The sequence below is a fragment of the Manacus candei genome, unplaced genomic scaffold, assembly GCF_025592945.1.
Source record: "Manacus candei isolate 608988 ecotype Guabito, Panama unplaced genomic scaffold, ASM2559294v1 h1tg000028l, whole genome shotgun sequence".
Taxonomy (NCBI): Eukaryota; Metazoa; Chordata; class Aves; order Passeriformes; family Pipridae; genus Manacus; species Manacus candei.
In genome coordinates this window covers 33,341,899-33,364,735 of record NW_026138076.1, presented here as the reverse complement: position 1 = coordinate 33,364,735, position 22,837 = coordinate 33,341,899, and the positions used below count along the sequence as shown (strand labels likewise).

Here is a 22,837-nt window from a genome sequence, read left to right as displayed (position 1 = left end):
CTGTGTTTGGTTTAAAATCTGAGTAGAGCAAATTGTATTCTTCCTTTTAGGACTCATTTTCACAGTGTTGGCTTACTTTTCTTTCCTCTCAAAATGTAAATAATTGGCCTATCACAATTCCATTTTGTCCCTCATCCTAACACCCAGGGAAACCTCCTAATTGTGTTTTGTTTTTACTGGAATGACAGAGTTCCAAGTACCATTTTGGTTATTTTTATATTTAAATACATTTATATTTAATTATTGCTTTTCTTTTTATGAATTCTTAATTCTACAGTGAAGATCCTCACAGTTCAAACTGCTAAATCATCCCAACCACATCCAACCACAATATCTAACCATTTTATAAGAAGCAGCAATTATTATTGCCATAGAAAAATAGTCAGATACGGTATTTCCAAATGTTTTATCTTTGGCATATTCCAGCCTCCTTTATATGACATCTCATTCATCCTGCACACAATTCAAGACTACTGACACTGTAATGCTGTGTTCCATGTGTCCAAAAATACAGTACTGGAATGAAGTATTACCTAGATATCTGTCACTTCAATGAATGAAACCTGAAGGGAAAAAATGAGAAGAAAGGGACAATGGGAGATATTCCAGGCTCTTCCTGATGGCACATGTAGACTGACGTGATTGGATCTAGTTTGGATTTTCCCTGCGTCTATGTAGCTAGACATTTCCTCTGTGTGATAGGCCAGGCCAAATCAGAAATTCACCAAAATAGCATTTCTAAATATGCACATACTACCCACAGGTGAGTAAAAATAACTGAAAAAAACCCCAAAACATAACAAATAAAAAACCCCAAATATTTACGTGTATAATTGCAGAAACAGCTCATGATGGTCCAGTTTTCTACATATTTCAGCTGGACATAGTCCCTGCAGCTTGCAAAGCCTTTACAGAAGTAGATCTCTGAAGTCCAGCCTTCTGCACATTTGTGGTTTGTGGCTGATTGCAAACTGTGAAGGTTTGTCACACTGAGGCATCTATAAAGTCTGCCTCTATGTGTGGATTTTCCTTTCTCTAATACTGCTTCTATTCACTTTGCAGCCTTTGCTTCAGTTCAGGCAGACTATCTTAATTTTGGACACCCACATTCCTGAAACTGGTACTTAGCAAATTCACCTTTTGAGATACTTAAAAGCTTTGACAAATTTCACTAAAATCAGCCCAAAAGCATTAAAATTCAGGTAGGGAAGGTGAACACAGGAGTTCAGATGGGCAAGAAGCACACGCCTATGCTTGAATTGCAGTTCGAAAAGCTTTGCTTCCTTTGGAAACTAACTTATTTCAGGTAGTAGTTGCAGTTTTCCTGTAATCATATCTTATGGGGCAACTCTGGCTCCTTGTGGGGGTCTGCCCTTTATTTTGAACTCAAAAGATGCTACCTTGATTGATGTCCCCTGACTAAATTCGATGGCCAGCGCAGCAGTGAGCTGAACTGTTTGCGGTCTCTCTCATGGGCCGCTTGTCTCGCTTTTTTGGTTTTGATTTACTACTCTCTGCCACGCCAAAAAATAAATATACGTCTTAATACCGTGGAGGAGCTAACCATACCGCACCAGAACACCTTCCCAAGCGGGTGTCACACTCTGGGGCATACCTCCCTGGTACCTCGGCGGGCTTTTCCACACAGGATGACCTGGTCTCCCTGCTGCAGCCTCACACTGAAACCCAGCGCTCTGCACAGCTGGGAAGGGTCGAGTCTCTCCTCATTTTCCCCCTACAGAAACAACTTGGGAGGCGGAGGGCTCCCACCGCGGGTAACGGGGCGATGCCGCGGTGTGTGGGTGTGTGTTCAGCGGGGGATATGGGTGGGGCCGAGCGGGGCGGGAGCCCCACGGACGGCGGCAGCTGGGGGAGGACCCCGCACTTCTGTCCCGGTGGAGGCGACCGGTCGGGATAGCGGTGTCCGGCCGGGACATCGCGCTCCGGGCGAGGGAATAGCGGCGGCGGCGGCGGAGCCATGCTCCCGGCAGGTCGGTGCGGGGCGGAGCGGGGTGCGAGGGCGGGGAGGCTGCCCCGCGTTGTTGTCCAAGGGTGGTGTTGGAGCGCGGAGAACCCTGCCTGGGGCGTTCTGCGCTTTGCCACGAAGAAGCTGGGTGCTTAGTGGCTGCGCACCCTGTGAGCGTGCCTGGCCCAAAACTTTTTTTTTTTTTTTCTCTCCCTTGGGTGTTTCCACTCGTGTCGCCTGTTTGCATGTTTTCGTGACAAATTGTGCCAGAGCTTTTACTGACTGTTTTATTGGCTGTTTACTGCTGTTCTTAGTACGTCAGGACAGTTTTAGATAACTTTTCCTTGAAAACAGCCCTCAAGTGCAAGTGGTGTCTAACAAGTCTTTGACAGTCTCGAAATACCAGTGTAACTTTTCTGAAGAGGGGGAAGTCTGGCACCAAAAAGTTGGGAAATGAAAGAATAAAAGTTGTATGAGCAATGTTAATTATGTGCTAAATGTATATCCACTCTGGGATAGTCTTAATTGGCTAATCATATATTGTGTTATTAATTAAAAATTGATCATCTTTTTCCAGTCTTTCAGCTTTCGGTATGGGCTCCAGCCTACACTGTACAGCAAAACTGTGCTATGCTTTGCACAGAAATATTAATTTCCTTGTTCATGCTTTCATCAGTGTTTATTGCATTATCTGTATGTCTCAAAACTGTTAGTGAATATTTTGTTACTCCCTTGGTAGTACTGGCATGCATTATCCAATTGACTGATGAAAAAATTTTTCCAATTGATGGAAAAATTTTATGAAAAAGATAAAAGTACTTATGAAGGTCTCATGTAAATCAGAGGCAGTCCTTAATCTGAACCAGAAACCTGTGACTCCTTGTCTCTGTGCATGTTCTTCCCTGTCATGTTTCCTTATTCACAGAAATACTATGTATTTACTGCTCCCATTTTCTTCATGTGTCTTTGCAAGGCTCAACACTACAAATCAAACCAGTGACTGCAAAGCTGGGCACTCAATAAGGAGGAAATGAAAGATATGCATGCAGGCACCAGAGGTTTCGCTTGCAGCAAGGAGCTCAGCTCTATTTTTGTGATTCTTCTCTTAGTTGGGACGATATTTTATCCTCATTTTCTGAATGAGGAATCAAGAAAGAGAAGTCTGAAGGTCTGAGTCTGCAAAGGTGACTCAATGCTTTTGTCTGCTGTTCTGGTTCATCATTTAAAATCACTACTTCAGATGTCAAGACAGGTTTTTTACAAAGTACCTTATGTTTTGTATCAATTTATAACTTCTGAGTAAGTATATCAGTTATCAAGTGCAGCATTCTAATGACATTATCGTTGCAACCATCTCTGACTGCTACTTTCACTATACAGGGAAGAAAGGTAAAGTGACTTTCCCAGCTGTTTTATAATAAGTTAGTTATAGATAAAATATCAAAACTCAATACCACTTTACTTTCTACCCAAGGCTGATTTTTTAAATGGGTGTGGTTATTTTACCAGTATCTAGCTTTTGATAGATAGGATTTTCTATTTAGACTCAACTTGCAGGCTTCCTTAAAGAAAAAACTCACACACATGAGCAAAACTACATTTTATAGCATTTCTAAATATGCACGTACTATCCCAGTTATTAGGCAAACTGATATTTTCTAGATATGAACAGTCAGTTGTGTTCTGATAATCACAGAAGTTTGCTTAGTGATCATTCTGTATCAATGACAGTATACAACTGGGTGTGACCTGGGGGCATCCACTTTAAAGTCTAGCTTTTGGTGAATAAAGGCAGTCAGATCCTGAGTATGCCTGCAAAATAGCTGGAGTAATTGCAGAGTAAGTATGTAAGAATACCAAAGAGGGATGGCTGGTTTCCCAGCTGCTCGCAGCCAGTTCCACACGTTGGCAGGGGAACAAGTAACTGTAGGCTCAGCCAGCCGAGAAGATGCCAGCCTTCTACTGTCATCATTTGTCTCTGTCATTTTTTCATGTATTGCTCTGACTAAGCCTCATCCACCTGCAACCTCCCTGCATGAACCTATCTCCTGCAGTTTTACCACATCACCAAACCTTTCTTTCCACAGTGTAAAGAGGTCTGTTTTCTCCTGATGGAACACTAGCTGTGAGGTATTGAAGTTGCTTTAGGTGGATTGCCCAAGGCCTAGTCTAACTCAAATTTGAAAGCTGTTTGGGATGCTTGGTGGGAGAGACAGGCTTGTTACTTGCCAGTACTTTGTAGGACACCCTACCCTAGATGATCTTCTTTATTCTATTAAACATGCTGTAGCTAGTAAAGATAAAACACCAGTAATGTTGATGATCCTTGATGACATCTGTCTTCACATGAGAAAGGAGGCACTGATGGGATAACTTAATTGCTATGCTGTGTTTGAGTTATTACTCCTCTCCACACTCTTGAATGTAAATATCTTCATTGAGATCTTTCACTATGTACTCTTTATTTACACAATGTACATTTCTGTGTCTCCAACTGCTGCTGGGGCAATGTTTACGTGTCATGTTCTGGGAGGGAATCTAGCCAGTGAATAAACAAAAGTAATACTGGATTTTTGTTTTTTCTCAAGAATTAGGGATTGCGTGAATTTTAGTAGCTTTAAAAATTTTTCAACTGCTTCACTTTTAAGGAAAAGAAAAGGTTTCAGACCATGTTTTGATTAAAAATCTGAGGGGTCTCATGGTGGAGTTTTAAAGCAGATTCAGCAATAAGTAAATGTTCATAATATGAACATTAATATTAGTACTAATAATGTGTTAGTAATTTAAGTATCAAAGAAGTGAGAAGTACCTTATAATTAACACAAAGCTATGTCTCTGAAAGTGTTGGGTTGCTCGTTCAGATTCAGAAGTTGTTCCTAACAAGATGTTTGCCTTATGCAAATCCTCTCCTGTCTCCCTTCTGCTGCAAGCAGTAATTACTGAAGTTTGCATACAACCAATTGACCACCCATATTTGAAAAATTGTATCAGTGAGGTCATGTTAATGGTGAAAGCAAGCAGTGCTTTCAGTTTCTGAAAAGAACGTTTGTGTCCAGGGAATCAGAAGCCACAGTGTGACTGTTTTCCTATCTGTGTATCTCCTGAAGCTTATTATTGAGCATTTGGTCAGCTTATATACTCTTTTATTTGCTTGGAGGTAATAAAGAATGTTTTCGCTCCTCTAATAAGCTTAAGTGCCCTAATGCAAACAGCAGCAATAGTTTGTGATATAATTGTATCCTCCTGGGAGATCCAGTCGTTTCTGGCTATCATTAAAAAAATAAAGCTGCCCTGACCTTTAGTATAAATTAAAATCAGACTATTACTATGTGAACTGTGATAAACAACTGGGTTTTGCTAAATTTAAACAAAAGTAGTAAGTTCAGAATGGTATTTTAAATAGTTTTTGAAACTGCCATGAAGGTAAGAAGGGACTCACGGATACCAAGATCTAAATTTGAAACGGGATCTATTTCATGTGACGATATTGATGATTATTTAGTGTTTATTGGCTCCCTGCATAGTAAGAAAGCAAGGCTTTGTATTAAGCCAGAGTGTATAATTTATGCTACTGCAGGACTGACAGTTAAAACAAACTGGTCTTAGCAGTCCCTTTATTACTTTTTTCTTCAAAGTTTCGTGAGTTTTTGTGTACAGTTAAATAAGAAAAGGCCTACACGTGTTTGACATTCAGATAGTTCAAGCAGAGGTATCGCTGAGTTTGGAAAGCACCCTTTTGCATTCAGATCACATGCTTAACAGCTGTAAACGACTTGAAACTGTATACAGGTGTTTATAAATAGCTGCAGTCTGTGGCTAGGGTTCATTTCTTCTTGTAAGCTTAGGGGTGATGAGAAGTCATTTTTATATGACCAATTGCCAACTAATGAGCCTTCATTATGGCCAAGTACTACATACTATTAAACCCAAATTTACAACAGTAAGCGTAATTCCTTCTAGTACTGTTTTGAAGTCACTTCTATGATAAATGAGAACTCTCAACATATCCATAGGAAATACAGTTACTACCTGAGTATAGTGTATTTGGAATATCAGTATTCAATGATACTCAATTATTGCTTTTCATCAGAGAGCTAGCTTTACTAGTATACCATGTGAGCATTGATTCAGAGCATTCAAGTTCTGAAGCACACAGTAATGTTTATTGCTGTTAGAAAAGGAAAGCAAACTTCCACCTTCTTTGCTTTTAATTGGAAAGAAAAATAATTTCAAAGCCTATTCAACTTTCTTTTTTTTTTGTTTTTTTTTGTTTTTTTTCAATCTTTTTGATCATTTGTGCAGAATTTGGGCACAGTGGTGGTTTGCAATGTGCAACGCAGGGCTTAGCTTTCCTCTCCAGAGAAGTTCTTAGAGGATGCTTAGATGAGAAATCAGATGTTTTTACAAGCATGCATATGTTCCACATTCCCAGTGGTCGATGCTGTAGCAAGTTCCTCAAAACAGATACTAAGAGTAGTGTTTTTTTCTTGGAAATGCTCTCTAGTATATCCAGCTGTCTTGATGTACTACCACGTTTTTTTTATTTCTACAGTTGAGATCTATGTATCAAGTAGCAATTCATCCTGCAGTGTTTCATTGTTCTTATTGATAAATACAATAGTAAAATAGGGAAATCAAAAAAGAAAAGCCAAAGAAAATGTTTGAAAAATTGTCAAAATTTCATTGGTGATCTGTCGGCATTTTAAATATTTCCCTTGCTTGTGGTGTGATGTGCTTGTGTTTGTGAAAGTGTGTATGTATACACATAAAGATGTTCTTCAGAAAAGGGAACCGGAATTTTCATAACTTCTGCTGCTTCTGTTTAAGAAATAGAGAATTCATATAAGAATATGAAGCTGAAATGCAATACCTTTGTCAAGTTTCAGTTTTTTCTCTGTACATATTGGTAAACTTACTTCCAGTGAGTTGCTGAATATTGCACATTTTCATAGCAGAAAAAAAGAATTGCAAATCTCTTTCACCTTTTTCACTATAAAGTTTTAGTAGATGTCTTTATTTCTTAATTCCTTTGTCTGTAAGAAAACTGTAACACTGAAGTCCATAGAGTCTTAGGGTCATAGATTAGTTTGCATTGGAAGGGACATTTAAAGGCCATCTTGTCCAACCCCCCTGCAATGAGCAGGGACATCCTCTGCTAGTTCAGGTTGCTCAGAGCCCCATCCAAGCTAACCTTTGAATGTTTCCAGAGATGTGGCATCCACCGCTTCTCTGGACAATCTGCTCCAGTGTTTTACCATCCTCACTGTAAAGACTCCTTCCTTATATCTAACGTAAATCAACCTCTTTTAGTTTAGAACCATTACCCCTTGTCCTATTGCAACAGGCCCTGCTAAAAAGTTTTTCCCCATCTGTCTTAGAGGTCACCTTCAAATACTGAAAGGCCTGCACATATTTCTTTCTCTTCTCTTTGCCATGCTGATACGTGCTTTAGTATTTTCCTTATTTTGCACGTGAGTTTGGGGTGAGGAATTTAGAAGCAATGACGAGACTGCATTCTTACAAGGTTCTTCATCTTGCTCTCTCTATTTAGCAGAACCTCTTAAAACCACAAGGAAAACATTCATTTCATCAGCCAAGTGACTTTTATGGCTGTGTCTGGTGTTTCTGCTGGAGTGTACCACAGCTTCTGTCCAGCCTACATCCTTGGGTTTCCTTTCTATGGAAACCAGCATCAGAAGAGAGGTTTTCCTGGATGTCTGAGTTTTGTCCTCTCACCAAGCTAAGGTGCAACCAAATAGTGCAGCTGGATCTGGGAGCTAACACCTAATCCTAGATCCCCTGCTCTAGACATGCATAAAAGAATTTTCTTACAAGAAATAAAGAGAATGTCAAAATTAAAGATAAACAACCCCACCCCTCCACCCCCAAACCTGAATGAAGTCCTGTCCCATATGGTTCAATTCGTGCCTAGACATACTTTACTCCCCATGTTTCTCAGTGTTGGGGACATGCCAGTTCCTGTCTGTGCTAGCTCCAGCAAGCTATTTTCCTGTCAAAATGTAATGACGTAATCGTATTTTTACTCATTGTTTATTGTTATCTGTGCTTCCAAATAAAAAAACAAAACAAAAACCAACCCAAAACCAAATAATAAATTTTTTTTAGTTATTCTCTGCGTGCGGTGAATGTTAACTCATGAAAAATAAATAATTCAGTTTTGTTGACTGTAGTCAACAAAAAGTGGTGGGAGATTTGCTTTTCTTTTTTTAAAGATCAGATTAGAGGTACAATTGAAAGAGTAAGCATTATTTATTTTCTAATGGAAAATATTAAAAATTCTATAAGCTTTGGGAAAAACAGAACAAAGTATGAAACAGCATTTAAAAATTAAACTTTTATGATATTTAATAATATATGTTAAACATATCTTCACATAGTGAACTCTTTTGTTATTCATAATTTTCATTAATTCGTGAAACATTTACTGTTTAGATAGCTGAAAGGAAAAAGATATAGGATGACTGGAATGAATTGAACACAGACAATTTAGAACCATTTGAGAACTGAAAATAAAAGACTCCATGTTAAGTAATGATAGTGTCCTTTGTAAAAATGAAAGGCTAAATACAGTACAGGCTTCAAAGCAGTTTAATGGTGATGTGATAGTGGGCATGAAATTAAAACAATCAGTACTTTTATCAGAACACCACAAAGGTGGGGTTCCTCTGATTTATTAAAAATTACTTAACTGAAAAGACTTAGGCACTTGCTTTTTCTGAAATTATAATATGCATGAGTGACATAAGTCAATTTTTTAAATTACCAAAACCATATGAACAACAAAGCACAGATATCTTCTCACTTTGATTCTCTTTCCTTTAAAAAATGTGAAATACAGTGGGGAAACGGTAGATATGTAGTATTCGGTATAAACTTCTTCATCAAGTAGTGATTTCCCTAAGGTTTTGTTACTAAGATTTTTTCAAAGTGTTTGCAATAGCATTCACATAATTCAGTTATGACTGAAGCATGTGGTGCTGGCCAGGAGTGTGTGCTTGAGCAGATGGATAAAAAATCCCAAGAAAGTGGCCAATATATCTAATGGTGTAGAAGCACACTACTGGGTCTCCCCAGAAAAACTGCTTCCCTCTGAAAAATGACCATTTGATCATTATTTTTCAAATGCCTTTTGTCTGATTGAGGGAACTGAAATAAACAATTCATGTGATTTATGCCTCAATTCACATTTGCTTCAAAGCAAGACCTTTCAGTAAACCAGATAGATGACAACATCTTTACCAGTGTCTAAGTAATTTTAACTATGTCCAGAAAGTAAATTCTAGCAGCTTAATCTTATTTTTAATATCTAAAGGTAATTTGCATTTCAAATTCATCTGACTTTTATTTTTTTAAAGCTAGGCTGATATTGTGAGAAAATTTAATAAAGATTGAATCAAATAATAGAAGTAGTCTTGCTTGGAAAGAATATTCCGTAGTATCTAGAAAATCTAATAAAAATGCATGAAACTCAATATACCTTTTTTCACACCCTGCCTCCCAAGATGTCTACTACTATATATTTCACAGTCTCCAGTAGCTGTAGTCTTCCTAGCTGTAAACTTGGAAAGCTAATTCCCCAGCTAGTGTATCTCAGAATAGCTGTAGGTAATCAACAAAGCCTTGTTGCTGTGCACTATCAGAGGAAATTTTGCCAGTGTTTTTAATCAAAACTTTAAGGTTCTCATACTTGCATTCTGTTTTTGTAACTGGTTTGTAACACAGTAATCTTATCGTTAAGGCTTCCAAATGTGTTTCTCTCCCTTATCAATTCTGTTCCCCGTTCAAGACTAACTATTTTAGAGGAGGACAAATCTAAGTTGCCCTTGAATGAAAGTCTGTAATGATTGAATTGGAGAAGAAATATTTTCAGTGAAAGTTTAAGCCAGACCCTACATTTAGCAGTTTGGAAACAGAAGAATTTTCTGCTTACAGAATACATTCAGGACTGTTTCATTTTAATTTTCTCGTAGTGCTCTTGCCAAGCTATTGTCAGTTGGTTTTCTAAAAGAGTTTAAAAACAGCTGTGTTTCACTGGCAAACTAGCAGCCTGTATTTCAACACTGATGCTTATAGAATTCATTAAAACAGCAATCCATGTTTTTTTATTTTAACTTGCAAGTACATAGTGTATACCATAACTTTTGTACTCCCACACACTGTTAAGTCTATACTATTCATTTTGGGTGACATGTATAATAATGAATAATATTCATTTTGTACGCAACCTGTTCTTTAAAATATGCCTTAAATAACATCATAAAAATGCAGAACTATCCTTTCAAACTGTGACAACTCATTCATTGGATGTAACATTTCAGAGACTTCTGTAAAAAGCTAGTCCATTTTATCAAAAATCAAGGGTTGAACGTTAACCATCCTTAAAATATTGTAAAAGTAAAATATACTATTTTATTTCTCTCACCACAATTATTTCACAGATGAGCACTGTAAAATTTAAATTACCAAAATGTACATGCTCTCCCGTAAACAGTCTGTTTTGCTAGTAGACTGAAAAAGTTTTCACACTCGTAGCAAAAAACCAGTACTGGATAAATGATAGTTAAAAATCTAAGTCTTTATTGAAGTACTAGGAGTCTTAAGAGGAATATTTCCAAATTCAAGTTCCCCTCCTTTCATAGGTTTTTGTTTCTTACTGAAAGATCATATTGATGAAAAGTCTTATAAGAGGTTTAAGCAACTGTTGTTTTTTTTGAAAGTTACTCTTGAACATGCTGTTTTCTTTGTGGATATTTCTGTTCTTGGTATATCGTTGAAGTCTTGTTCACTGAATTTTAATTTCATGATAAGCATTTAATTTAAGTGTTTAGTTTTGTTGTTGTCCTGATTAACCAATCCAGGTACCTGGAAGTGCCTTAGATACTGCAGGAGCACATGGCATTGCAGACTGTACCAACTATGGATTCAGTAAAAGTGGCTACATTCAGAAATGTCTCTCGAGGAACTGGTTTGGCACAAGTGTGCAAGAGTGAGTAGAAGCTCAGCTGCACACTCACAGTACTGTAGTGTAGCACTGACCCGACATGGTCAGTGAGCACTCTCAGGACTTGGTTTCCTAATGCTATAAGGCTACTTGAACACTGGTAAATAGTGCTGCCTACAAGAGGGGGTTTGTAGAGGCCAGCAGTAGGTGCTAAGGTCCTGAGAGCCATGCAGGGTATGTTGAAGGGAGTTTATTTTGAATTTGCCCTAATCTGGTCCTATGGCTTTTGCATATGGTGCATGTTAGGTGTGATTTCAAAGCGCATGTTCTGCTTTACTTTCATCTGAAAAGGATGTAGCTTATGTGCTCAAGGGCAAAATGAAGCAAAGCCTGGTAAGTGAGGACAATCAGATGATTTGTTTCAAAAGTATACTCATTAATACTAAGTATTAATGTTGACCTTGAAGTTATAGGTGTTGCTGCAAGTGACAGTCTTTATTAACTTTATTAACCGTCCTATTAACTTCAGAGGCTTGATTTGTCCCATATCTCATTTTCCCTTTTGTCTGCAGAAGTGTTCAGGCAACTGCAAGAAAAAATGTGCTGGGGAATTGGTTGAAGTGACGAATAAAATATAGGTTGCCAGGATGGGTATAAGCAACTGGATAGTAGAGATATATAGGACTACCCCATCTGGTAGCAGTGAGATTTTTTTGTGGGGCTTTTTAAGATGCTTGTGCGTTATAACAGTAATTTGCAGTAAATGGAAAATGGAACATGGGCAGAATAAACTTCAGAGGAGGAAACTTCAAACTGCACATTGTATTTTGTACCTGTACCAAACGTGCAATCAGTTATTGCTGAGCAGCTGGCATTGGTAGCATGTTAAATTGTGGTATCTTGAGGAGTCTTCCCAAATCTTCGTTCGCGAAGCCTAGCCATGATGATGAGGAGGAGTCTTACATTAGACAATAATAAAATGTATGCACAATGGTGATAGACCTATGACAGCATCAGCCTGTTTTCTTTAAAGATTTTTCATTTTCTGAATATTCAAGAGGAAAGTAAAAATTTGGTTAGATAGATGTGGTCAAACAATGAGGGGCTTGATCATGGAAAAAGCAGAATGCTTCATAATTCCTTGATCCTGTCCTGTCCGTGTCAAGCTTCTGAGTTTTACTGTATTTGAACTACACAGGTGCTCTGACTGTATGAGATAAGGTTTAATTTGGTCTCAGACATGGTTCAGGAAAGATTTGTTTTCACTTTGTGTTCTGTACGTTTCTAACTAGAAATGGAGGATAGTGTGCTTGAAAAGGTAGAAGTACTGGTGAGATACTTTTTTTCCAGTATGTAAACATAGTTTACCTGTTTCTATGCAACAGTGAGACTGTACCACAATGACAGTAAAGTATGGTAGATATGTATGTATTATATGGCAAATCTGTTTGGAAGAACATGAACATACAGAACTTCCAATTGGTTTGTTTCCCAGAAGCATGCAGTGTGGTCAAAGGCAGTACTAGTTACACAAAATCTTTCTGCAAGGGCTCTCTGCTAGAGAGGGACTCAGAATTGATACCCAAGTAACTCTCCAATTTATTCTTATTTTAGGGCTGGTACTAATTTGAGAATTTATTTTGCAGGGGGGAAAGATGATTCCATGTATTAAAGATATTCTGAGGAGATATGCTTACTGGAAAAATGTCTTTTGAATCTCAGTCAAACTGTAGCAGTATTTGGGCATTGCAGTCGATTTTGCAGCCCGGTGGGTGAAGACAGATTGGCATTCCTTTAACTAACTTTTCTTTGTCTGATGGACAGAAATAAATGTAGTTTGTTATATGGCTAATCTCTAGAATCTTTGTCTTAAGGCAGTAGAGAGAAAGCAGAGGTGGGTTTAATATAGAGAAGTCAACCTTCCATTGAGATTGTTCCTGAATGTTTTATTTAGATTTGTTTTCTGACTCACTGTTACCTTTGTCATTGCTCATTTTATGAAGCTACACATTTATGTAATGATTTTCTACTTCATTTACTTCCTTCTGTATGCATCATTAGGATGAATGCTGCTAAAAAGATCAAAACAAAAATATAGAGTGGTTGTCCAACACTGATAGGAGATTTGTCTTGATTTTTTTGTTGTTATTGTTGGGAGTCTTTTGACTGTCATGTATTTGTCAGAAAGGAACGAAAGAAATGAACTGAAACTGGAGGACACTTTCTTCTACAGCTTCATAGCTTCAGCATGTTATACATCAAATAAAAACTGCTGCTCGCATTTCCTTAAATTTCTGCATGAATGCTCAAGTAAATGAAATGCATTAAAAATGGATTTTAAATTAGTCTGCAAAAGCAGGAGAAGATCAAGCCATTTAAATTATGGGACCTCTGAAGTCCTCCCTCAGTACTGTGCTGACTTGTGGCAAAGGAAACTGTGGATTTAGAAACCTAAAGAAATGTGGGTGAGACACTGGAACAGGTTGCCCAGAGAAGTTGTTGATGCCCCATTACTGGAAACGTTCAAGACCAGGTTGGAGGGGGCTTTGAGCGACCTGGTCTAGTGGAAGGTGTACTTGCCATGTCAGAGTATTGGGATTAGATGGTCTTTAAGGGTCCCTTCCAACCCAAACCATTCTATGACTGCTCTAAGAGAGTTCTACCAGACAAATTTCATGTGTCAGTGATAATCTGTAACTTAGGAATTGCTGGGATGTGGTTAGTTTAGTGTATTTGATCACATTACAAATGCAGGGAACAGAGAAATCTCAGAGCAGAAATTGCAATAAATGGTGATATTTATTGATAAACATTGTTTGATGATCAGTCTCTGCCAAGTCCCTGGTGTACAAATTACACTTCTTAATGTATAAGACATTTTTCTTGTTTTTATACATCAGTGCTATAGCATGACCTTCCCAGATCACAGCAGCTGGAATCACAGCAACTTACCCAAAATGTTATTGCTTGCAAAATAAGTGCTTTTTGTTTTGTTGTGTATGCACTATTTTCTGAGATATGTTCTCTTGTGATAGAGGTACATGTAATGAATTTCAGAAGACTGTTTCCCCTAGCACTAATTAATGTCTGCAGAACATGTTTTCTATTTTCTGTTTCTTATGTCAAAGGAATTAGAGATAAGAATTTGTGAGAAACTGAACTAACAATGGAATCAAAGGTGACAGAGAAAAAAAGGCAACAGAAGGCAAAAGAAAAAGCAAAGACATTGAATTTAAATGAGTGGAGTTTAAATGTGATCATAAATCCAGAACTGCCTGGGCTAAGTCAGGATGGGGACATCTAGAGAGATCCTGATAAGAAAAACACTAGCAATTAATAAAAAATAAAATAAACAAGAGGGCACTTTGGTTTACCCTAACACTGACATTTTGAAATTAATTTTTTGTTTAACTGTTTCCTGTTTATGAAGGGAAAGCTTCGGGGGATGGTTGTTTCTAGTAGCAATAGCATCTGTTAATACAAACTTCATACAGCTTACTCAGGTTTCTGTGTGACCTTAAAGACTTATTCCACAGCAGTCATAAAAAAATAGTATATAACTCAGCTCTTTATATTGTCATTATGATGTATTTTTCACTTCGTAATTCATTCATGTCTAAACCTTTTCTGAATTACTCGGTTGTTTTCTGCTAAAATCTGCCAAAGGTGTGAGGAAGTGACTGCAATGGCATGAAATTTTGTGTCATGGTAATTGTGATAAAGGAGGAGATATACCTTGAAATAGAGAACTGAGTTCTGACTCCTATATCCCATGTTTGTGTTTAGTCATGTTCATTGGAAATGAACCTGCCCATCTTTAGATATTCAGCTGTGTGTATTCATAGGACAGGTCAGAGAGAGAAGCCTAAACAAGGGAATAAGGCCATATCACTTAAAGAGGAACAGCTTTTTGGGCATAATGTTAGCTCTGTAAGGTTTGATAGTCAGGTATCTTTCTAGTCTACCTGTACCAGGTCCATGCAGTCAAAGATACCCCAGGAACTTATTTTGCTCTGTTCCCATTGTCACTGTGAGGAAGGTCAGTGGAATTTCTTTACATAGAAAGCCAACAAGATCAACCCTAAACTCACCCCATTTGTAGAAAAGTTGTTCCTCTCTGTAGAACCTCATTTTACCCAGCCCAGACCTTACTGAGCTTGGTAAGAAGGATGAAGATGTCAGGGTTGATTTTATACAGATAGAGCAAGTGTTTATTTTCACATAGAACTTAGCAATTAGCAACAGAAAGTACATAAACAGTGAAAATGTTCTTATTTCATGCTAGTTAGATAGGCCTCTGAAAATAGAAGTGCAGCCACTCTGCTGGCTGATACAGTGGTGGCGGGAATGTCCTGTGTTTTAGGGTAATTGCTTTAATTGAAACAGGTGTGCCACAGCGCTGCATCAGTTTTGCTACTTTCTGATCTCACTGTAAAGTTTACCAGTGGCTTTTATAATTTTCATTTCCATTACTGAAATGTCTCAGAAGCAACGTGACTGCCTTGAAAACATTTTCCATTATCTGCAACTGGTTCTGAAGTGCTTTCTGCTGTCCTTCCTGCGATGAATGCATTTTGGCTTGCTTCAGGGGATTTGCCTTTCAGAATTCCAGCAACCAAGAGCTAGAGTTGCATTTTGAGACACATTTACTGGATGTGTGTGAGGTGTGCTGACTGGGAAAATCTACACCTCCTGGATGGGTGAGGGGCAATTCATTGTGCTAAGGCCATTGATTAGTGCTGAATTAAACGTTCTCACTTCGTTTCCAAATGTTATATTGCAGGGGTTGTTTGAAGTGCTAGTGAAACTTTTTCCACAGTTCCTTATTATATCACTGTAAGTGATCAGGGCAAGCAATGTGAAGAGATGAATGGCTGAGTCTCTATGAAAAGATTGCAAAGGGGCCCAGAGAGTAAAGGTCTTCAGTTTCTGAAGTCTCATTTGAATTAGTATGTGTGCTGGCCATTCTCATCCTATATACAGCCCACATAGAAATGAATCTTATTGAGGTTTGAAGAAAATCTCTGAGCAAAAATGGGAGTCTGGGTTATTTTATGCCTCTATATGTTTCTCATGATTATACCCGTAGTTTTATCCTACAGGGTGAAAGAAATGTGGAGGAAAGGGAGGAGGAGATGCCTCAGAGGAAAAACAGACATTTTCCAAACCCTAGTAGTTTTAAAAACCATGGACTTAAGACTCTCTAGGTGAAGATGGCATGTTTCTGTGGAAGGGGAACTCATGGGAGAATGTCATGCATTCCCTTTGGGTGATATTTGATTTGGACAATGAAACTAGAATCTGGAGATACAGAAAAGTCTAATCAGATAAGTGCAGTCAACTTGTAAATTCTTAAGTAGCTCTAATCTGGCACTCCTTGTCTGGAAAAAAGATACTGCTTCTTTTTGTGTTAAGTTTTTAGCATGAGAGGATACTCATGGTAATCCTGGACAGTGTAGTCTACTATCACAAACTTAAAAATGCAATGGATGTCATTCCATATCACTTATGTTGTCCCAATTTTTCATCAGTATATTTTGAGAAAGTGAGCAAGAATTTCTATTCTGTGTGTTTCTACTTCTCCTTTGTACTTATTTTAACAAGTTTTTGCTGATGGACGGTAACTCATTATATACCGACGGAGTTCATACACTTCTTTCTCAGATGTCTTTCCTTTTAAGACTGCTAATTAAAAAAAAAAAAAAAAAAAAAAAAAGAGAAGAAACCTTCCCTTCCCCATATGAGGACATCTGTGATAGGATGATATAGAAGGGACACATTTTATGCTTTCTGTAGCAGTTGACCCTCTCCTTTCTCAGAACAGTGGTGGAGAACAATTTGAAAGAGAGTTTTCTTCACACAGGTATCAAAGGCTAATGTGATTCAAGTGAGGATCATAAACAGACTTGGATTACTTTTTTTTGTTAGGATTGACTGTCGCAAGCTTGGTATGTGGTCACAGGAGTTCCTGGGCAGCTGAGTGAACAACAGGGAAGGATATTGTTACACTCCAGTACCCTAACTGGAAAATATTCTGGATGATCCTGAGAAAGATGGTGATCCATCTTTCAGTTAAAACTTGGGTAAACATTGGTTTTCAAATGTCTTTTTTTTTTTTTTTTTTCCACCAGAGCTTCCTAAGGCAGTGGGACTGTAGAGCCAGTTTTTAAACCCTAACTGAAATCAACCTTATTTATGTCAAGCAAAGTACGTTAATACCGAGTTTCTAGAAAAAACTGTAGTAAAATGCAGATATCTAGAAGTAAAGCATATCGTCTACAAACCTTTACAAACCTACAAGGCCTTTAAAAGGCAGCGAATAAGCTGACAACTGTGCAGTGTTATTCTCAAAGATGAGTGTTAACAAGTACTTCTTGCTTACTTCTAAGCACACAGAAACTATCTTTTAAAAGATTGCAAGATTCATAAACTGAGGTACCTGTTTAAGAGTAGGTACTGGCCCCTAATATTTGATTTGTTTCCTTTGCCTTCTGGATGTGTTTGGTGCATTGCAGAGTTCTCGAGATTTCCTTTGATTCTCTAATGTACTTGCTTTTTTTTAAATGCCTCTACTACATACTGTATCTTATAATTGCTGCCACAAAAGACAGGGCTTTTTTTTTTATATATGCAATTTCTTGATTCCTTCTAGGTCACAGTAGTCTGAAAAGATGTTCCCGTCTCACTTGGTTCTCATAAGATTCAGCAGGTTTTTTCGAAGAGGCTTTCAGATGACATGTTTCAAGAGTTGTGCTTTCATGGGCAACCACACACCAATAACTACAGAATAGTTTTGCTTGTCAGAGGAACCCTTTCAGGTTATGGATGACTGCAGAAATTCTCTTACTGTTTCTCATTGCTCAAGTAATAATACCTTTTATTTCTACCTTTGAGACAGGTTCCAAGTAGGAGCAGTTGAAGCACAGCTTAATTTTGTCAGGATATGATAGTTTCTATTACATTACCTTTCAAGGGAACAAAATTAATCTCAACTTATGTTATATTCCAAGTGCAGTAACTTCAAAGAATAATTCAGTAAGAGATGGAAATAATGAAGGAGAAAAAATCCAGTTGAAAGTTATGCATTGTTACTGTGTATTCAGTATTGGTTAGTGTTGCATTAAAGCTAGACTGTTTTTGTTTCAGACTAAAATAATACTTTTCTGAAAGCAGAGTTTTGGTGGGCTTTAATTTTCAAGTAAGCTGCCTTCAAGCATATATATTACTAAAATTTGTGAAGGCAAACCCAATATGCAATAGGGAAAAGCTACAGGTACATGGAGTAGATTTTTGATAGAGGACATCATAGCTATTCACAGAGTAAACTTTGACTCCACACTTCCAGTTAGGCAAGCATTTCAAAATAGTGATATTTCACCTTTAATACGATTTAGGGGAAGTTGCAGGCCTTACATTCCTGCTTAATATTGAAGTCAACTCTTAATATAGAAGGCAGATCAATGGCAGGGGGAAAAAAAACATGCTTGTAGTTCAAGAGAAACCCGCGTTTGATTTCCCACAGGTAACTTGATAGCATTAGCTGCTTGCTTCAATAAACATTGCACCAAACTGCAGTATGGAAAACTTTGCTCGTATGAGTCTCTCCTCAGCAGTATGACTCTTCCCTCTGTATATAGATAGAAAAGACAAACTAAATATGGAAACCCTGTTAAATGAAGGCTTTATGAGATGTGTATTGCAGAGCCTTTCTTCCATCAAGAGTGGTGTTAGATATAGAATCATGGAATCAACTGGGTTGGAAAAGACCTCCAAGATCATCAAGTCCAACCTTTTATCCAACAACGCTGTGGTTACTAGACCATGGCACTAAGTGCCACATCCAGTCTCATCTTAAAAACCTCCAGGGATGATGAGTCCACTGCCTCTCTGGGCAGCCCATTCCAATGTCTGATTACTCTCTCTGTAAAAAATTTCTTCCTAATATCCAACCTAAACCTCCCCTGGCAGAGCTTAAGACCGTATTTCACTCACTTTTCTTACATAAATAAAGCTTTCTTTCTCATATATAAAAATCAATATAGTTGAAAACAAATGCAGTCGAGCCTTTAAAAAACTTTTCTTTACTTCTGCCATTAAAAGCTAAGTGTTTAATTTTTAATAGTATCACCTGTTGTCAAGACTCTAAGAGTGTGCAGAATGTGTGAATATGCTCTGCTTCCTGCATTGCAATTTCAGTATGTATTCTGAAATACTAATTGAAGCTATTCTGAACATGTAATATTCTGAGCTATTTTTTCCAGTATTTCTGTGGACAATCTTTCTGCCTTGGTTTTAAAAATAAGGAGATGATTGTCCTTTTAAGGTGATTTCTGCTGAAGGTGATTTCTTCAGTACCTTCAGTTTTTAATAGGGGGAAACTAGCAATAGGTCTTCTGATATTTATAGTGAATTCAAAACGCATTTGAATTTATTTTGTAAAAATGTTTTCTTCTTTCTAGAAGATACGAAGGATGTCCTTGTGATATATGGACAAGAAGCAGAAGAGTGGGCACTGTATTTAAAATTTCTTTTTGGACACACAGTGAGTGAAGGAGGAATCTTACTCTACAATCTAGAGACTTCAACTTTCAAGCACCAGGAGCTATTCTGTTTACCCTCTTATAAATGTAAACTCCTGATACTCTCGTGTGGACTTCTTAACTGCCTGAATCAAGAGAGATGTTATTTTCTGGAACAAGTTCTAAAACCTCTAGAAAATGTGGTAATTCTGCTTTGTGGGGTGGAGAATTCAAGGATTCTTTATGAGACACTGACCTTAGATGGAGGCAGCAGAGAGATTTCCACTGATCAGAAACCTGAGGAATATATCGCTGTTGTTACTGGAATTATTCAACCAGGTAATACAAAAATGAAAACTTTGTATGATTATTAAAAGAGTTTACTTAATCATTTGAAGAAGAAAAATGTGATAATTCAGATTTTCTGGAGAAATTATCTCTCTTCAACTTGGTTCAACAGTTTTGGTTTGATGATGCGTTTGTCACTGAAGTGTGATGAAACTGTTGTACTCTTAGTCCTGGTTCAGGGAAGCGGCTTGGAAAGTCTAAAAACTGCCACTGGCAACTGTGAACCTTCCATCACTACTTCATAGTCAGACTGAAGAGCTGACAAACACTTATTTCTCTATTTCCTGAGTCTACAAATCTCAGAGTCTGTCCAAAACCATGGATCTATGCTTCATCTCTTTCAAAATGCCTTAATTGTGACAGTGTGTGTATCTCCTTAGACAAATCTGACAAAACAAAAAATAATTACTAAGACCCAGTTTCATGGATGGCAAGTTTTCTTGTGTTACATGTAAGAGCAGAAGTTCCCTTCTACTTTTTCCAACCCAGATAAAAAAACTGTAATGGAAGGACTAAAACCATCTGGTTTTATGTGTTTGCACATCCATAGAAACTAGAAGCATTAATGTAAAATTAGCACTTCTGGAATGTAAAAAGACTTCTTCTCTGAGGGTGAGAGGCACTGAAATGGCAAAGTCTGTGTACATGGTTTAATTTAACCCAAAATTTAACTTTACCAGGCTGCACAATGAAAACAGGAAATAGCTTTAGAAAGATGCATGAGCCACTTTGGAAAGGCATAGTAAGTTGGGCACTGGTTTCAGGTAGACAGCTGTGTGTTTTCCTTTGAGAGCATATTTACTACTGCTTCTTTGTAGTCTTTAGGTCTCTTACCTTCTCTCAACTCTCTCTATTTAGTCAAGATTTTGTCTAGTAAGCAGAACACTGTGCTTCTGTCTTTGTTACCTGCAAGGTGCCATTTTATTGGCATGGGAGCTTGTGCTCGAGAAAAAAATCCTGAACTTCAGGATGGGTACTCAGACCTTAACCTAATTTTGGATGCACATGAACATCAAGAATATTCTTTTGAACACTGGGGTAGAGACACCCCAGCTGAGTTGGAGTGACCTAGCTGGATGTCCCTGCTGCCTTGTGCTTGAGCAGGTAAGCTTAGGTATACTATAAGGCTTTCAAACCTGCCCAGGCTGTGTCTGCACAGTCTGGCTATATCAGATCAGTGTTTTCAAAATAGCATTTCAGATCTCCTCTTCAGTATTTAATAACCTCAGTATATCTTTCAGACTTTAAGTTGTGGGCTCATTAGAGTTGTCCATTTTGGTTTCAGAAGGTACTGTTTGTGATTTCCGACTGTGCCTGATATGTAGCTTCAGATTGAAGCTTCTCAGCAGTTTTTTAGTGGAATGAAAGCAGTGGGTCTATACTCTGTGTGTATGTATAGGAAGGAACTGGGCTCAGAGACCATCAGTTGACTCATGCACAGGAAATTGCAAACTTTTCTGCAAAGATAAACAGTTTCCTAGAAGACACAGGATGGTTCTTTGCTTAGGTCTATGCACTCACAACAGTATTTATTACATGTGTCCTTGGAAATTGCTTCCAGTGTAATGCCAGGGAACTAGTAGGTGTTCAAATGATCTTTGCTTTGGCAGCGGTCAATATCAGCAACTTCAGAGATTAGTACAAAGCTGAATTAATGAATAGTGTGTGCATCTTTACCAGGGATGCATAGACTGTGGCTAAGATCAGACAAGTTCAATTGACTGAACTAGATCCAGGACTGGGAGTAGTGTCGATGCCTGGTGCTTCAGGGCATAAGCACTTCCTTCACAATTATAGGTGAGAACTGCTCTGGCCCTGTTTTTTTCTGTGCTGGTGTGCCCTGGCCATCAGCAAGGCCAGCTTGGATCAGTGCTTGATAGGAGACCTCTGCGCTGCTCTCTGTTGCACAGTGAAAGTACTGTGAGATTTGCTTTCATTTGATTTAAGTTCTGAGAAATGAAGATGAGCATGGGTTATCATTATTTACCTTTGCTTAAAGATAATAGTGTCTGTATTTATGATACTCTTCTGTAGAATCCTATTAAGCTCTTAGACTTTGTGATACTTGTGACAGGGATTTTGACAGATTACGCATCTGGGAAAGAGATTTTCCCCTTATAATAAAAATTATTTGCCGAGGGGTTATTGACTATATGAGGATTATTTTTTCCTTTGGAGTGATTTTTTTTTTTGGCCTTTCTTCAGGACCATGCACTCACAAGATTTCCCATTACTCTTCATATGAATCATCATCTTCAATCACTTTTCATTTTCAGTGTTTGTCCCTAGTCCCTTATATTTCTACCTTTGGAGATAGTGATCAAAACACTTTTGTGTATGTTCTTCATGGTTTTCAGTTCCCTTTTTTTTCCCCTGAACTTTTCATTGCTCTTAACTTGTTCTTCTAAGCATTTGTACCTTCTTGTCTCCTCAGTATTGGCAAGAGCTGTCACTCTACCAGTCTAAAAATTTAGTAATGTGCTTTAATTATAATGTCCCCACCACATGTCTTCCACTGTAACTAAATTCTGTTAATCCCTTAGGCAAGCGTGCTGTTGAGGTCCTAGGTCTAAGGGATGTCAAGGCTCAGGAGTTGCTTGCAGGTAGTTAGAACAACTACTGGAAAATGGATGCTAAATTAGGTTGTTACCTCATAGTTCTAGAGAGTGTTAATAATGGCATAGCTTAGGTGCAAGTAATCACCACCCTTCCGCTACAGATTTCTCCATACTCGGGAAAGTTCATAGGCAAGGTAATTTTTCAGTTGTCTCTTCTTTCCTGGGTACTATTCCCTTTGCACTTTCCCTACAGTCTGAGATGGAAAGAGCACAAAATAAGTCTCATGCCCCCCCCAATTATTTCACCTACCAGATGGTTTCAGTTTCATCTTCTTGGAGCAGGTAGGGCTTTACCTCTTAAAATTTTATTCTAGCTCTGAAGTAGTTTATATGCCAAAAATTCGAGGCAAAAGACAATGCTAATTAAAGTGCTAAGTAGCACTAAATAAAATGCAAGGGGTTTTGTACTCAGCAGAGAGCTTGT

At 38.0% G+C, this 22,837-nt stretch overlaps 1 protein-coding gene across 2 annotated transcripts in view; it reads left to right on the top strand.

The window, feature by feature from the left end:
• Positions 1 to 1,781: 1,781 nt before the first annotated feature.
• Positions 1,782 to 22,837, top strand: part of BANK1 (B cell scaffold protein with ankyrin repeats 1) — a 136,660-nt gene continuing 115,604 nt past the window's right edge. Inside the window, exons 1-2 of one of the 2 annotated variants that reach the window (XM_051790495.1) lie at positions 1,782 to 1,991; positions 19,388 to 19,786. In XM_051790495.1, coding sequence (XP_051646455.1) covers positions 1,979 to 1,991; positions 19,388 to 19,786 — 412 coding nt within the window. In that variant the 5' untranslated portion in view covers positions 1,782 to 1,978. The remainder of the gene's footprint in view (positions 1,992 to 19,387; positions 19,787 to 22,837) is intronic. The other variant, XM_051790496.1, reaches the window with a different exon arrangement.